Here is an 18,329-nt window from a genome sequence, read left to right on the forward strand (position 1 = left end):
GTGCCCCCTGCTGTTCCACACTCTGATTCTGTTTGAGGTCAAGTAAATCTATTCTTAGCTGCCATCTGTATTTGGGAGGGTCTGTTTCACCTATCTCACTCCGTTCTTTCCTGTAATCTGTTTACTTTCAATGTTTTCTTTATGCCCCACTTTTCTCTTTCAGCTCTTAAAATCTACACGTTAACAGTTTAACTCTTTCTTTCAACTGTTTATTTCTAATCCCCTCTCTTTTTTTATTTTATTTTTTCCCTCTTCCTACCTCCTCATTCAAACTCGCAAAAACTTGGCTACTTTTTTCTTTGTTTCATTGCTCTCTCTTCTTCATCAGGCGTTCATTCTTTTACTAATCTTTGTCTCTTCCCTTCATTCCTTCTTTGTCTTTTTTATTTGCTCTTTCCTTTGACTCGGTATGTGTCCTTTCACTGTTTTTTTTTTTATAGATCTTCCTTCCTTTCTCTGGTGTTTTTCATATCTTTATTTGTCAATTCACGTTTTACTATAAATCCATCTTTTTCCCATCTGTATGTGGAAGCCACAAGTTACTTGTCCGGACCCGAAGTGTCAAAGTGGTTTTCCCATTCTGTGTCTGTGGGAAATGTGTCAGTGCACACATGCCCTGATTTTTTCGCTGCTTGTATCTCTCGCCTTCTCTCTTTTTTTTCTAATGTTCATTTTCTCTTTCTTTTGACACTTATTTCTTTACTTTTTCCTCTTTATCTTTCGTTCACTAGTTTCCTTCCCTTTTTCTTTTATCTCACACGTTTGCTCTGTTTCTTCTCTTAGTTGTTTTCATTTTCTTATTCCTTCTTTCATTTCTTTGCGACACCTTCTCCTTTCTTCCTTTTGTCTTTGTATTCCTTTCACTTCTCTTTTTCTGCCCCATCCGCTCTCCCTCCTGAGGTCTATTTATCAATGAAGCAACAGGTGCAGTAGCACGGGGCCCAGTGACCCAAGGACCTCACTCAATTCTAATTATTGCTCTATTTTCCTACCAAAATTTCAGACAACCATTTTCCTTTCTTACTCCAGGGCCCATGTTACAGTTACTATGCCACTTGTCCTTTCCATTTTTACTCCCGATTCCCTCTTTCCTTTCACCCTCCAAAATGATATTTTTGTTATGGTGTTTTGAGCATTTCACTCTAATGCCGAAAGTTTATTTCTGATAAAGGTTCATTTGATAATTGTATATGTTTTAAGATAGAGGAAGAAGGTAAATGGAAGTGCTTTAGTTAAATATAGGACCACTAGAATTATATGGCAGGAAAAGACAACATTATGAGGCAGGGTTGACCAATTTATGTGGCAAGAAAAGTCCAGTTATGCATTTACAATGCTATACTCTAACTCAAGAAAGTGCGAGACCTATTGCGTTGCAAATGCCTGTTTACATCTTGTTTACAAAACTCAGCTGAGAGTAAAAACGTCCAACTCAAATTGTTTCAACTGGGTCTTTGAAAAACCAAACTATAGAAGAAACACTTTGAAACACTCACGTTTTGATTAAGGTGCACTTTTATTGCATAGGTTAAATATAAAAAACTAAAATCATTGTAAACAAGAACAAGAGTTTATATAAACACACAGGGAATGGCATCTGTGTCCACTGCATTATTTCTAAAGCAATATATCAATTAATCAAGAACATCCCGTCATGTTTTGTTAACAAAAAATCATAATCATGTAAATTCCTTCTATTTTCCTGTGAAAATCATTGCAAAAAAGGCTGCTTCTTATTTTTACTGTGATTCAGGAACAATCTATGTATATATGTCGGGAGTACTTGCTCTGTGTATTCTGGAATGTATACTGCAGTTGAACATACAATTTCTGACTAATTGCGCTTCTTCATCTTTCATAGGGGGTAGTAGGTGCAATGGTTGTCCAAGGCTGTTCATTTTCAGGAATGGTGAATTATGTATCTTACTTCTCATTTGGATCAAGCTCAAGGTCAGCTTCAACTTCACTGGTCATGTGGAGATAAAAGGCAGCATAGACAACCACCAAAATCAACAATATTGCCAGCAGAGCAAGAGCAACTTCCTGTGTAAAGGAAAACAAGCAAATGGAGCAATGTTAAAATTATATGCATACAATTTTCTGTAATCTTTGATACTTCGAAGCACATAGGATCTGTATATTTTGCAAAATTGTATTAATTTCAGAAACAAAATTCGCTGATAATCATCCCAAAATATTCAAGACAGATGCAATAAGTAACGAGCATTGGCAAAGTAAATAAGTTACGTTTTTTGGTCCTACTTGGTTCGCCAGTGCTGTTTAGGGAGCAGAGTGGTAGTTGCCTGTGGGAAAATACAGAAGGGAGAAAGCAACTGAGAGTGTGGGGGGCTTTCAAGGGGAAGAAGCACATGCGAAAGAGAGCAACATGGAGCACAGGGGAGTTTGCAGAGGGAAGAACTTGAACGGAGAGTATAGCATGGAGATGGGAGGTAGGCACGTAAGCGGGAAACCACACACACACTCGTGCACTGCTTATCCAAAAAAGAAAAAAAAAATCCTAAAAGTGAGCAGCAGAAGGTTATCAAGTCAGCGAAGCAACAACGTGGTAAGGAACCAAACCGTCTCCCCAGAGTCCAATTGGCTGTGGACGCAGGGCTCTCAGAAACTAGCTTAGTCTGACTCTTGCACATCACTTCTTTTTTGTTTTTACTTTTTACTGGTTAGTGGAATTTGTCAGACATCCGGTTTAGGGTCTGTGCTTTTCTGCCAGACCCATCCATGCCGTACTGGATTCTATCTGTTCTCCTTGACCCCAAATGGCCTCAATAATTTTTTTTTAGAATAAGATTCTAGAATTTTTTGGGCTTGTTTTTGAGTAAACAGATCAAAGGCCTTATGTGAAATTCAAAATGACTGAAAGGAGTTCTATGGTATTGGCCACACAGATTTGATTTTTTTTCAAATCTTCTTTGTTGAACTAGTGTGACGGTCATACTATACTATTGTACAGTATACTATATTCAATTTTAGGAAAGAACTACATCAACACACACAAAAAGTATTTGTAGCCTGACCACGACTGGACCTCCTGGCTGATATAATGCGCAAAATAAGTCTAAGGTAACTACATGCTATCTTGGAAACGTTAGCTCAGATTTAACTTGCTAGGTATGCTCTAGAGCAGTGGTTCCCAACCTTTTGACTTCTGTGGACCCCCACTTTATCAATACTGTATTCCAGGACCCCCACTGAATCATAAATTGGAATCCGGGGACCCCCCCCACTGAGTTATTACTGAAAGCTGGGGACCTAATCTGTTAAAATTATTACATTTTCTAAGCAGTCGCGGACCCCCAGCAGTCCCCGGACCACAGGTTGGGAACCACTGCTCTAGAGCAATGCCCAGTGCGCTCTCACGGCTATGGCCACATTTGTCCCTCATACGCCTGTATTTGTGTATGTAAAAATTCTCCATCGTGTGGATTTTGTTTTCGTTAATGTGATTTATAAATATGTTTCATGAAAATAAAAATAAAACTTCGTTAATCGAGCCCATTGTGTGTATGTTAATGCTGTTTCGAATGTCTCAAAAGTGCCTTTCCTTTGCCAATAATTACAATATTAGTGAACAGTAAGTGGGCAACATGTTTTGAATGGTTTATGTAAAGAAGGCCTAATTCCTCTCTACCACTGCCGCCATCACTCCCAGACAATGAAATGGGAACTGCCAGGAATTCTAAAAAAACTCTGCAATTAAATACCAACTAGGTCTTTTTGTTGCACTTTCCACACTTAAAGTCTAACCAAACTCAATAATAGCTTTAAACGTTCTTTTTATAGTCACTGAAATGGAAGTACAAGCACAAATAAATTAACGCAATACAACACATTCACTCAATGAAAATGTTCACGACCTTTGGGCACTCGTATCACCTAGAGAAGTACAAATCAGCTGCAGCAGTACAATCCTGTTAGAGGCAAAGTGAAGTGTGATTACATAGGCGTCTGTCCTTACTGTTAGTATGTCTCAGTCCTGAAAACTAAATGATTGCCTCTCAAGAGAAGTGGACTACTAAAAGTAATCTCACATTTCCACTTCTAAAAAGCTAAGCTTGGCACTGCAAGCCGAGATGTCCATAGTTCTCTTTCGATATACAATATTTTATTAAACTTATTAAAACAACTCCGACAGAGAGGACCGGACGTGGCCTTATTTTCCACATCTCATTAACGCAAAAGAGAGAGAGGGCTGTACTTCGAGCATCCGCCAGAAGCAGCAGATGTCCTGTACAGCAAATGTAGTGTGTACTGATGTCTACACACCCCAAAATAGGACTGATGGGACATCCGCCTCTTTTCAGCAGATGTCATGCATCCGCCAAACTAAACTGGCCACAGATAATCTTAGTTTTGAAAGCTCTCCATGTGAAATGTATTAATACTTGCGACCAACAGCTTCTTTACTCAGTTAAAAGAGTTGAGTGATTGCAGCGCTTTGGAGTATGTACACCTTTTGGTCTGCTGATGTCTTCTGAAAATTGCCTTTCATTGTTGTGGTAATTCAAACGAGAAGTAGAAAAATAACCTCCTAATAAATGGATACAAATGATTCACTAGACCTATCTCAAAGGAGATCAATAATTAATTATACAAGAAGTGTTATTAGTTTTCTTTTTTATGCAACTTTTGCTTGTTAGGGATTGTAACATGTAAACAATGTGCAGATATATAGTCATAATTAGGAGGGCAGATAGCTCCGCTGAACATCACACAGCCATATACAAGGTCGACAGGATGACAACCTTTCCTAGTCAACGAGGATCTGAGACCAGATCCCCACAGCTACGGTATACTAGCAAGTAGACAGAGTACCTAAAAGTCATTTGCTTCAAATATAATGGTAATAGAAGTGGGAAGAAGGTGGTAGAGAGTGATGGGTAAACAGGGCAACGGGGGGAGGATGGAACAACGGAAGAATGGAGTATTAACCTTCATCTGGCAAATTCCCATTGACATCCTCTCAACAAAATAACATGAGTATCATAACAATAACCACATGGTATCCTTGCAGACGACATTCTGTGGTGGGACCCTCGCTGTTCTGGGCTGAAGCACTTCTCCACCCCAATGATAATCAACAGGGGTCGCGGAGGTTAGGGGCAAGTGTCCCTGTTTAGTGATAGGAATACATGGCCTATCGAGACACCCCTACTACCAGAGGAATATGCCATCTCACTGGGTGGTTCAACCGTCTCATGCAGGTAAGTCTAGTTTGCGGGAGGAGGGCCTCAATCAAAACTAAGCACAGGATATCTCTGTGCAGAATCTAAAAAGGTACAATGCAGGAGAGGGGCGGTGTAAAGAGACCAGCTTAGACTATCACAAGGGCATCAGCTCTTGAAAGAGAAGGGGAGGGTATGAAATCGTATTCTCCTCTTCAGGTATAACAGCCTGTGTAGTGTCTCCGCGTTCGAACAGCGGGTGGCAACAGTAGTGATGCTGATGCCAGTGAAGTCCCAGCAGGATGGTGTTCGATAGGCCATAAAAATAGCATTTCACGAGAAAGGAGGCGACCCCTGGTTTGTGAATTTGGTGACCTGGTGATAGTATGACTTAAGTGGTCAACTCTTCCACTATGAGGAAGGCTTCCTAAACTCTCTCAAACACTTCAGTTTTATCTTTCAATTTCAATTTGTAGGTGATCCGCTCACGAAGTGCCACTCTGTGGCACTCAATGAGCCACTCATTGGGTGTGGGTCTCCTGGGTTGCCACCAATGATGTAGGATACATACTTTAGCCACCACTAATGACATAGCCAGCCAGCTATGTGTATGGGTATCCAGGTCAGATATATTAGATATGTCATGGAGAAGTGCTAGGTGGATAGATGGGAAGACAGAGGGGGTAGTGCATCATCATAAGAAGAACTGCACTGACGTTCAATGCGATTGTAAGGTCAGGCAGGACAAGAGGATATGGCATAAACTGCAGTTGCTTGTTGTATATTTCCAGCAATGGTCATGGGATAATAGTTGCAATCGATTCAGTTTCATTGGGGTCCATTGCCAATCGTGGAGAAATAATAACATTTCCATGGGATTCAATAAGGACTTTGTCATGGTCTAGAAATAGTGACACTCAATAATCAGTGGGAGTATTTCCTGGTTGTGTGCAATGTGAATCTGGTTAGATTCAGAGTGGGGTCGGAGGGTATAATTTTAATGAGGACTCAGTAAAGGCCAGCAACCAACACCCTGAAATGGTTCCATTGCCGTAAATACTGTGAAATGGGTGATACCGATAACTCCACTGGTGGAGGGGGGCATGTGCTGCTCAAAGGCAATGAGCCAACTGATGGTATTTCCAACAGGGAGTTGGAAAAATGCCAAACTCTTCTCTGAGTTCTGCAAACATTTTGAGCGTGTACTCATCAAATATATAACATCTGATCTACATATTACACACCCTTTGCATTACAAGAATCCTATTAAAAATGTTAATTGGCTACACATAATGGCTCATTGTACCACAATGGGGCCCTGTCTTGGAGAAGGGGACTGATGCCTGGGAACTTGTGTGAGGATCACCATGCTGTGGCAGTTGCAATGCTAATCAGGATCCTGGCTATAATTTGGTGTGTGGCTGGTGCGTGGTTGTAATTGCAAAATACTAAGAATGTAATTATCCCTGCAGTGATAGTCATTTTAACCATCTGTACTTTCCCAAAGAGCGAGAGATGAATGTGTTGTCATTTAGGGAAATCTTGCGTAGATCACTCTTTAATAATAATAAGATTATCTTGCACCATAAGAACTAATCCTCTATGGATGTGAAAGCCGAGATATTGAAGCCCGGATACTCATTTCATGTCCAATAGAAGCGTTTGTTGTTGCTCTGGAAAGAAGGAACAGTTTGCATTTGGCCCAGTTAATCTTACAGCAGGAGAGGCAAGAAAAATCATCAATGATGGACAACAGTGCTTCTATCGAGGAGTCAGGGTGGGACAAGAGAAGCTGCATGTCATCCGCATGTAGTAGGGATTTTATTTCACCATCACCTATCTGAATCCCATGATGACTGACTGATTGTTGTGGATAAAGGCTTAGAGCCAGAAGGAACAGAAGCGGCGAGAAGGGACAGCCCTGCTGGATACCTCAGTCTTGAATGTGTAAGATAAAAAGCCCCTGTGGTTGACATCTGCCATGGGGGGAGTCATATAAAAGACAGACTTTACCAATGAATTCATCATCCAAGCACATTTTTATATCTCTCGGAAAAGGACCACTCTACATCATTGAATGCCTTCTCGGTGTCCAAAGATAGGGCAGGTTTTTCCAGAGTCATCTTTTTCTTTTCAGAGAATATGACTAAAAGTTTGAAAATGGCTACAGGAACAGCAGCCTTGCACAAACCCTAACTGTGACTTATGAATTAATTGGGGAGTGACCATACTCAGCCAAGACTCCAGGCAAAAGGGAGGCACAGGGGAGGAGGGTGGTAGCAACAAAAACAGAGGAAAGGACAAGCAACATGAGCGTGGCCTGGGGGGTGGGGAAGAAGCACCAGATGGGTGCAGCAACACAAAGGAGTGGGTGGGAGGGAAAAGAAGAAATAGTACCTCAATCACAGCGCAAGCAGTGGACAGGCTCTATTTATGTTCAATCAATCTGTGATTGGTCTATGCTCCACAGAAAGGAACAGAAGTGACCCTTGGCCTGCACTGGCCAATTTGGAGGCAGCAAAGAAGAGCGACACTGAAGCCAACAATATAGCTGCCAAGTATTCAGATTGGTTATGTGTGACATTTCCATGGTTTCCATACACTTCTGCGTGACATTCAACTGTCAAATGTGTGACACTTTGAGTGACACTTTCTTGCGAGTAAAACAAAGCAAAGAAGTGCATGGAAAGAGATAAACATCAGAAAATACACACTTTTGAGCAATGAGAAGCCCTAAAAATATCTTGCAACTACTGCAAAAACCCCTGAAATGAAAGGTCACTAAAATGACGGTACAGTGTAATCTCTCTTATACTGTGTGTAATATAATTTTAAAGCAAGGACCTGCATGTTCAAAGGGCTTTCAGTTACAGGCTGGGACATCATAGCACTGCAATACACAAGTTATCATCATCAACTTTATTTCACTTATTAAAAAAACATAAAAGTACACATAAAAACATAAATGGCAACATGAAATAATAAAAACAAATTCAATAAAATGCTGAAAAAAAGATTCTGTTTCTAAAAGAACAAGAAACTTAACGGGGCCTTTAGACAAAACCCTAATATCTAACATCTATTCATGAGCAACAACTAACAATCGCTAAAAATCACTTAAAAATCACTTAAAAGCCATAATCCCAATTAGACTTAAAGTGTGTGGTGCATTAGACTCCTATAGTCAGCCCTGCATATTCTCAAAGCGTTATGCCTATCGTCAAGCCCTAGGAGGTGACACAGGGAGATGATCAAACAGGCACTCTGTTTAGTGTATACACTACAGAAGAACAAAAGGTGTTCACTGTTCTCCACTGACCGACAACCCATGGGGCAGAGGTTAGAGGAGTTAACATTGCTCCTCAAAGAAGCAGAAAAAAGTGGTTTGTAGGATTCACAGTCTAAATTTAATATAAAGAGATCTGGACTCCGAATTATTCAGATAATCCATGAAATCTTTGACTAAAGATCAACATTTAAAAGCCAGTGAAGTTGGATGAATCTAGAATTCGGATCCTAGCTTAACCAGCCAAGATTTGACATAGGCTATCCATGGGATCCTAAGGGTCAGCTGGTGAACTAAGACTTCGGTAAGGCACTCCCTATAAGGCGCAAGTTGCTCGGATGACCATATCCTTGCCCAAAATAAAATAGGCTTGAGATGTGTTATACCTGAGATTTGCCTTAAATTTAAGTCAAATTTTAGAGGAAAAAAGTGTTGTGCATTTTGGTAACTTCAAAAGAGATCTTGAAAAGGAATTCACAATTTTGTCTAGCCATTCTTGGGCCCCTATATATTTCCAATGTCAGTGAGATTAGGTAAGAAGAAGTTTTATTTGCAAATCTAACAATGGACTCAGCTTTATGATTAAGGCACAAATAACTTTTTCCTGTCTGTGCTGGCCAATTTGTGGAATCTGACAATCTCACCCCTAGATATTCAGATTTTAGCACCCTATCTAGTTTGGTTCCAGCTAAAGCCCCATTTCTTTTAACCTTCTTACAGTGAGTAAATATGATTTATTTTGTTTAGTCGTGTTTATTTCAAGGCCATGATCTTTACAGAATTGGTTGAACTTTCCCAAAAGGCTGTTGACGACCAATGCACTTTTGAATAAAAGAAGTGTGTCATCTATGAATAGCAGACATGGGCCTTCATTTTGACAATGGCGGTAAAAACTGCCTACCGCAGCAGCGACGGGAGCTGTTGCCGCAGCTACCAACCGTCCGCCGTATTATGACCACAGATGGATTCCCGCCAGAAGGATGGTGGAAATCTGGCAGTGACCATGCTGGCGGATGGCAGTAAGGTGGCGCTGCTGCCACCAGCACCACCACGCCAGTAGACTGCCGCCAGCCGTATTATGACCCCCCCTAAACACAGGTAAGTCAGGTCGCCGACAGGGGAGGGGGATGTTGTGTGTGTGTGTGTGTGTGAATGTATGTGCGTGGATGCGGGTGTGTGTTGCGTGTTGGATGCGAGTGTGCATGTATGGAGGTGTGAATGCATGTATGTTGTGTTTTGGGACTGCATGTGTGCGTGTATGTTTGAAAGTGTGTGCAGGTGTGTGTGGATGTATGCATGCGTGGATGTTTGTGGGAAAAGAGTGTGTGTATGTGTGTGTGTGTCAAGGGGGGCGTGAATGAAGGAGGAGGTGGAGAGGTTTGGAGAGGCGAGGGTGGAGGGGAAGACCCCTATCAGTGACAGGGAAGGAATTTCCTGTCACTGATAGTGCCTACCGCCATGGTTTTCGTGGAGGTAAGGAAGCCAAGAAAACCATGGCGGTAGGCAAGGTCATATTCCCGCAGGCGGAACAGTGACGGCCGCCGGGCAGGAGATGGATACCTCCAGCCCGGCAGCTGATATCGCTGTGGCGGTCGGAGTGGTACATCGTCAATGTCCAAATATGGCAGTAAGTGCTGCCAGCCTGTTGGCAGTACTTACCGCCATGTTACTGCCGACCGCCGGGGATGTAATGACCCCCATGGTGTTTTGGAGCCAGCACTTTTGGGAGCATTGCTCACACACTTCATTAAATAGGTGTTTTACTTCACTGCTGACTGAGCTGAAATACACACACACACACACACACACACTGAAAAGAATCTCTGGCATGTGTGCCTCTTAGTCTAGGAAATACATTTTATAAATCACTCTGAGAGGCTCGTAATGGAAAGTCAGTACAACTGAAAGTGCATGTTTAAAATGTGCGCAACAATGAAATGCAAACATGTACAAGGAATCTTCAATCTATAAACAGCAAATATATATGCAAAGACACACATATATACATATATAAACATACATAATGCAAAAAAATTAATCACCATGGGGCACAGATGCTCCTTTATCTTTCTCTCATCAACTTTAAGTCATAGACCCCAGATGGACAGACAAGAGGAGGAGAGATCTAATCTACCCTAACAGGAAGGATGACAGGTGTCAGCGTCCTGACCCTGAACCGAGGTCTCTGAATCCCTTCACCGTCAACCTTTGGTCTCTAATATACCTTAAACAAGCTAGAGATGAGATTACTACCCCCCTTCGCTTCGCAATTTGTTGTTCAAAAGTTCTGGCTACTTCAGGTCAGCTTTGAAAGGAACACACTGGAATTTGCCAAGATCCCAAGGTGCCCTCTCTCAAAACGAAACCGTTCCCTGCCATACCATAAACATCATCCTAGCACACTCTAATCAGCCTAAGCCCTTGGTGAGCAAGAACCCGCAGACATGTAGAGCAAAAACATGAGCAAAAAGAACATTGCATAACATGGGCATGTAAAAATACTTGCAGCTTTTAATGTGGCGGTGGCTAATGCTAAAATAAAGTCAATAGGCAAAATGAAGCTGGTGGTTACTAATTTGACGGCGTGCTGCTAGGCTAAGTGCAACGTGGAGTCAGTGGTCAAAACACAAATATCATTACAAAAGGGTATGCTTTTATTGATAAATAATAAAAAATAGTGTGGGAGGAAGGACATACCCTTGCCGTACACCATGCCCTATGGGAAAGTTCTCTGTGGTTCCCCCCCCAGCCCCATCTGACTCTAGCATGTACAAAAGTCACTATTCCCCCGTTTTAGGACTCAATTATAGTTCTTTCTAATAACACACTACACATTTGCAGCGATTGCATAAAACAATTGAGATTTTGTAATGTAAATGAGAGCATTTTTCCTATTATTCCTTATTTCTCTTCTGTTGTGAGACCTAGACTGCATTGGCTGCTCAACCTGTCAGAGCTAAAGCCCATTTATTGCCTTATGACCTCTGCAAACTGCACCAGATATTTATTTGCAGGCTGACTTTAGTGCAGGGCATTAGAGCAGCACCATATATCGTGAGATAGTGACAGCGTTGGTTTTACAGCTGAAAGGAGTTGGAAATTGACACACCATTCATCGCTAATTATTATTTCATAAGATACATTTTTTTGTGAATGGAACAAATTAACAAGTTAACCTTAACCCATAACATTTTTGTGCGTTTCGCTGTCTGAAAAATAAATTAAGAAACATATGTCTCTGCTGCGGGCGTAAACTAATTGGAATTATGGCCTGCTATTGTGAAAGCATTCACCTGCAGAGGTCAGAGTGAACGCCAGTGCAGAGTCAGAATGGCATAGTGCGTGGCTCACCTTGGTTCCCAGTTCACAAGTGAGTTGGGGAGTGTGCCTGCCCGGCAGAGAGGTCCAAGTGGTGCTTGTTATGCTGCTCTGCGGGCATGGCGGTGTACGAACTCACAGAGCAGCCCAGCTTGATTAGCTGCTGCAAGTCCACCAGCATGAGAGTCTGCTGGCTGCAGACATGAAGTCATCAGAGTTTTCACTCTGTGCTTCTTCTGTGATCTCTGGTGCTAGGCTGCAGCAGACCAGCTCCTCTCTTCACTTGACCCGGCCCAAGCAATCCAGGAAAAAGTTCATTCACTGCTGCTGTCTGCTGCAGCGCTGGTGGTGTCATTGGTGTCAGCTGGGTAGACACCTGAGGAAAAAGGTGTTGCCGTGGCAGGCACCAAGAAGGAAACCAAAACTTGAGATGACATGGTACACACTAGCATTGGGCGCTCTGCTTCATTAATGTGGCACTGTGGGTTTGATATTAATGATTTCCAACCAACTCCTGTGACGCCCAAACGCTGAATAGCACGCTTAATGCCGACGGACTCACTGCAGCTCCTTGTAAAGCACCTAGGGGGCGACCCGGGCACTAAAGATGCGTGACTAATGCATTTTAGTGGAGTGATGCGGACACCAGCATTAAAATGCGTTAGTCTAACTCCTGATACGTGATATTTGGCAGGACTGCAATAAACGATAAGCAATGGGTGGGCTTCGAGCCCTTTATTGTAAACAATACATCTAGCAAGGGAGAGCAAATGCAGCGCATGAGGTGTTGCAGGCATGACCTAGAACTGCTAACTCTGAACTTTTGAGGGTGAATGAGCAGAAGCCAAGCTGATGGAGGTGAAGTAAATCTGGGTCAGCAGAATTTTGGTTATGAAGTGTAGGCTTGAGAGTTAAGCCCAATTTGTGTCAGGTAAACTTTGGTTATAATGTACGATTTGAGTTATGCGGCCACCACGTTCCCTAAAACTTATTCTGAAAAGGCACACGTAATACTGGGTAATACCTCCCCAAATTGCATTTATCTAGATTCTGTCATTATAAACTTGAAGGCCGGGGTTCTTTGACTTGGAAGAGTCTCAAGTTGTAAATTTTCTGACAGTAATAATAACTTACTTTGAATCACACACACAATGGAAATGGTGATTTTCAGCAAATGAACACAACACCATACATTACATATCGCTCAAACTACGACAATTACCGTCAAACAGTAGATCACTTACAACTAAATGTTATTTTTCCTCCAACAGTTCAGACTATATTTTCACTAAAAAAGACAATCCATAGAAAGTTTGAGATACAATCCAATGTCTTCCTTTTTCAAGTTTTGAAACGGACTTCATTGCGTAATACCCTTGGCACAAAACACACTAAATTGATAATAAATATGTACACTTAATTCCAATTAAGTTGTTTTATTATGAAATATTACAAATATTAAAAGAACGAGGGTTGTGTGGGTTTTATAATAATGTATTTCGTTAAAAATGAATATTTGGATCAATAGGTTCAATGTTGTTTGGCTTTGTTTCTGCAAATTACCCGCCGTTCAGTCACTCCTCCTAGAGAGGATATTGAAACCGCGGCAGCTTAAACGGTGATGTATTGATTTTGCCGCCATGGTCATTTAGCCAAAGGCTACATTTCAATAGATGCAATTAATGGGCTCTTATGCACCAGAAATACTATTCTACCACTAAGTACACTGTAATCATGAGCATTAAACTAAAAAAAATGATCACCTTTCCCAGCGTTTGAAATGAAGGTGCATTTAATTTTTCTTTGTTGTGTGCACTTTGGCATCTCAAAAGGGCATAGCACCATCAGACAGGTTTCATTTATTTCCTTGAATCCGCAGCTGTGCTCTCAGACCCATCTGGCAGTACAGCTACTAATCTTATGAGCATGTAATAAACAACTGACACACAACTGCAAGCCCCATCTGTTCAGGGAAGTGGACAAAAAAATTGTACAGTAGCTATGTGTGCTGACGGTGCAGCTAATGCCCTCTATCCCTCCTCCTGTGATGACAGTGGAATTTTTTCACAGCCTTCAGATAGATGGTGGTCAAAGTCGTCTGAGTGACACTAACATTTATTTTTTAAAGGTATGACTGTACACGATTTTCAGAAAGAGGTGCTAAACACTCCAAAACGAGGTAATTGTTACTTTTTTAAATTAGGACTGCTATAAAGTCCCTCACTGCTAGGATGTTGTAAAAAATGTAAATCTTCAACCACAAGTTTACATATATGTATGGATGTCTTGGAATTCGGGTTTCCAGGAGTACCCCACTAGGAAATAATGTATTTCTGGGCAGACACTCATTTGCCTACACCCTTACAAATTTGGGGATGTTTCTCCCCCATTCCACACAGGATTCTGACAGCTGAAAATCGCTGATCATATTCGAGCGTCTGCGGGTTTACATCAAATTTCCTCTGCATCCCCATCATGTTACGCCCACACTCATGTAATATTATGTGGAGGTGGATTGATTTACATAAGGAAAATCGCAGTTGGCGAACCGAAAAAGGAAATTTTCACCCATATATACACCTAAGCTGAATGTATGTGTGCAAATGGCTTTGCGAATCAGACCTACAATATCTAATTTGTGAAATACTAAACGTTCAGTCACTGCAAATGACTCGACAGAAAGAAAGACATTTATGAAGCATTTTATTTCTCAATTCTGTAGTGTGCGTCCTCATTTTGGAGTGCCCAACTTTGTATTGGAATAGAAGAACCCTTCATTATCTACAAAGCTCAACATTTCTCCGTACTTACACCCAAAAAAGGATGGGTTGGTAGATATCGACCCCAAAGAGATTGCCAGTGGATAGATAAATCGCAAACTTTCCTCCCATCACCTTTTGAATGTTTGTTGTTACTACTAAGGGCATCACTTACACTTTGACCACATTTGACTGCACTGTATGCTTTCCAATGCTTAATCCCATCTAGTTATGTATTTTAGGTCCCACTACAGACAGCTTCCGAAAGCTCTTGTCATACATCAACAGGACGTATACAGAAGGTGCGCTTAGGTCAGCCCTTTCCAGCCACTGGCTTCCATGCATTTGTTTTTTTATGTCTGGTGTTCACCAATAGATTTTGAATTTACTTTAGTCATTTGCTAACTTCACTGTGAGTTACTGCATAAATCCCTTTCACAAGGAGCAAATACACACCCACATTAATTTCCTTTAATGGCAAGGACAATATGATGATGTGTGTTTTTGAACAAAAAATGTTTTTTTTTTTGTTTTCCCAACGTTTTATATTTTTATACCAAGGCAGCCCCCTCCCCCAAAAATGAAGATTAAAAAGCATAACATAATAAGCGTTAGCAAAGCCAAAAGGCTTGTAGCCAGCACCAGACCAACTGGATTTGCCAAGGCTTGAAAGGTTTGCGATTGTTTTGGTGGGCTGTTTGAGAAGGCCATGGCATTTTGAGGGTGGTTAGATTATCCTATTGGTTTTTCCATTAGAGTTTGGAGATGGGATCACCTAGTCATTTTGTTCAACTGTAGATGCAACATGAAATGTAGCCTGGAATTTTACTTTGCTGGTAGAACAATTTTTTAACTGCCCATTTAAGGATAAGCCTCTCATAAAACAAAAACACTGTGTTATTCACTACTTCCCTTGAGTGTTCATTGGTTTTACCTTGCTTTCATGATAACATGCTCTTGGAGTTACAGCTATTTTGTTCACAAAATAAAAAAATACATCGTGAGCTGGCTTTCTTACGAACACAGCAAATATATTGTCCCTGTGTCAGAAGGATGTACTATGGAATATTTTGCTGTGTATGTTTTTCAACTTGACCTCGTTAAATAGAAATGTCATCTTCTGTCTGAATACCACAGCACTCTACTTTGGGGTTGAGAGAATTTTTTAATTATCATTTTTAAAATATATAAATAAGTAAAGTCACCTACGAACAGCTGTTATAATTAACTTTTTTTTCTTCACCTATATTGCTGGACTTTTGTTTTATTATTTCATGCTGTGAAATCTAAGCAAATAAGCGTAAACAACTTATTGCACCAACAATACTGAAACATTTGCCTATAAGCAAAAAATATTTCATCAATAAAATTATATGTCTATGCTTAAGAAAGACGTCTAGAAAATGGTTTAATACTGCAAACCTTTCAATATTTGGCAACACGTTATTATTGCCTATCATACCTATTTACCATACAAAAAATCTGTGACAATGCTGGTGAGCACGCACATCCCAAATTTAGCTATAGGTAATGGGGTTAAGTGTTTTTTTACAAAGGGCTTCTGTAATGTTGCATCATCATAATAAATCAGGTGCTATCTGGGTACAAGTCCCCCTGCTACCGTGGGTGATGCCAGCCTAGCCTGGAAACTAAGATGGAAAGACTAATCTTTGAGGGGTGCTGAAGCACACTGAAAATAGTGTGCAATAAGTCCACAAATCACAAAAGCATGTATCTCATCCTGAAGTGCTGGTTTATTTTCCAGAAGAATGTAGATAGGTATTGTCAATGTCCTCGCCAAGCAGCAGCTGACACGTGTTTCGTCCCATGGACTTTTTCAAGGCTGAATACAAGGAGTAAAATGTTAGGAAATTTAAATAACTTAGTTTCAGAGTAGATGTATTACAAAGAGCAGGATGGCCATGAAACGCCTCGTGTAATTGAGAGTATGAAAGCCTCCTCTCAAGTAGAAAGTGGCAGCAGTGTCGTACTATGAACGCTACACCTCAATCCCATGGATCTCAGGGTAGAAATACAACTGTCAGACTCACTGGCGTTATTTCAGAGTAAGCGCTGCAATTTAAGTATCAGGGGTAACAAGTTAGAGATGGGAAGTAAAGGAAGTTTTCAGATTTTTGGATTCAAGCTTCAGGATGTATATGCTTCTTATATGCTTGTTGCCTCCAAGGCTTTCTATGGCAGATAGTAATAGTTTGGGTGAGGAGCGTGGATGGCTTTAAAAGTTATACTGGTTCATGGTATCGAATTGTGGACAACTTTGAGAAGGGCAAAAGAGGATATTTTGGGGCTGTGATGAGAGTTGCGTTCCCGTAAACAATTCAGGAGATTACTAGTGATTGGCTTGCAAAGTGGGAGTCAATATGACTCCATTTTAGTTATGCATGGTTACGTGACAAATACAGCACCTATCACTTGTACTGTTAACAATGGGAGTAGCAATTGATCACAGAAATTACATTATTTCCTATTCTTTTTAGAGTAAAAACTGTGATGTCACCTTCAAAATGCAACAAGCATTGGTTAAGTCAACAGATCTCATCTTTGAACCTTGCCTAATTCAGCAATTACAGGTGCCATGTCCTCTTAAAAAGTTTTAAAAAAAGGAAAGAAAAGAGATGACAAGATGGAGAGGGACAAGGGAGCAACAGAGGAACAGAAGGTTGGGGGAAGCAAGTAAATGCTTCCGACGAACAGCAAGGGTGAACAAGGAGGATCAGGGCAGCAACGGAAGAGGGGTTTTAAAAAAGACAAGTGAGATGAAGTGGGGAGACCGAAGCAATGGCTAAGCCTGGGTGAGAGAGCAACATCGCCAACACAGGAGAGCAAGGTTGTGAAGGCAGAAACCAGCACACATGAGAGCAAGAAAACACATGAATGACCCCTAACGGTGTTATAAAAGCAAAAGAAAAAAGCTCCTTGAAGGGAAAGTAAAGCTATCAAATAAGAAGCAAGCAGTTTAGATTGACAAGAAAGCCAACCAAAGATAAACAAAGGGCTGATCCAAAGCCCACCGTAAGTACTGGAATTGTGTGCAATAGGACTTTCAACACCAGAAAGCTAAAACTGTCTCTAGGTGGGCCCTAACAAATGACCAAGAACTTCAATCTGCTTTCAATTAATTTGACTCTTTAGGAAAATACAGAACAAAAACATCACCCACCCGGGATGTTTAAAAAGGTGCAAACGTCAACATAAATTAGGCAATTAAATCAAGCTGTATCTTTAGTATTAATGAACAGCACTAATGCAAGCCAAACTTTAGTTTTGGCAATACAATGTGTACACAGCGTTGCATAATAAAAAGACACAGGACTATTTTTACAATAGACTATTGAAGACCCCAGCTAGGCCTAAAGCTAACCTGTTCATTCTAAGTCCCCATAAATGAATCCTAGTATTTTTATTTTTTGACTAAGTTTGAAGGGTTTCTAGTTTAAGAGACCAAAACCACAACTTCAAATATGGTGCTCCACCATGACACTGGTGGTAAACAGAGGGACAAGAAAGACCCTAACCTGGTCTCCTCTCTCCATGATGAGAAATGGGCACACTCTTAACTCCATGCTTTACACTACAGCTGTAGAAGAATAAGTACAGATTAGAGGTCCAAAAGCTTTGCCCAGTGATTATGCTCACTTGTCCCTCAAATAAATCAAGTTCAGTGCCCTCTGGTAACAGGAATCTTTTGTTGTTATTTTTGATTTAATGAAAGTTATTATATGTGGTCATTATATGGATTTCAACAACAATACTAATCGATAA

At 40.8% G+C, this 18,329-nt stretch overlaps 1 protein-coding gene across 1 annotated transcript in view; it reads right to left on the reverse strand.

The window, feature by feature from the left end:
- Positions 1-1,497: 1,497 nt before the first annotated feature.
- TRIQK (triple QxxK/R motif containing) overlaps positions 1,498-18,329 on the reverse strand; it is a 135,418-nt gene continuing 118,586 nt past the window's right edge. The window contains exon 4 of the mRNA XM_069220465.1: positions 1,498-2,043. Within this exon, the coding sequence (XP_069076566.1) occupies positions 1,924-2,043 (120 nt within the window). The 3' untranslated portion in view covers positions 1,498-1,923. The remainder of the gene's footprint in view (positions 2,044-18,329) is intronic.

The sequence above is a fragment of the Pleurodeles waltl genome, chromosome 2_2 (genome assembly GCF_031143425.1).
Source record: "Pleurodeles waltl isolate 20211129_DDA chromosome 2_2, aPleWal1.hap1.20221129, whole genome shotgun sequence".
Taxonomy (NCBI): Eukaryota; Metazoa; Chordata; class Amphibia; order Caudata; family Salamandridae; genus Pleurodeles; species Pleurodeles waltl.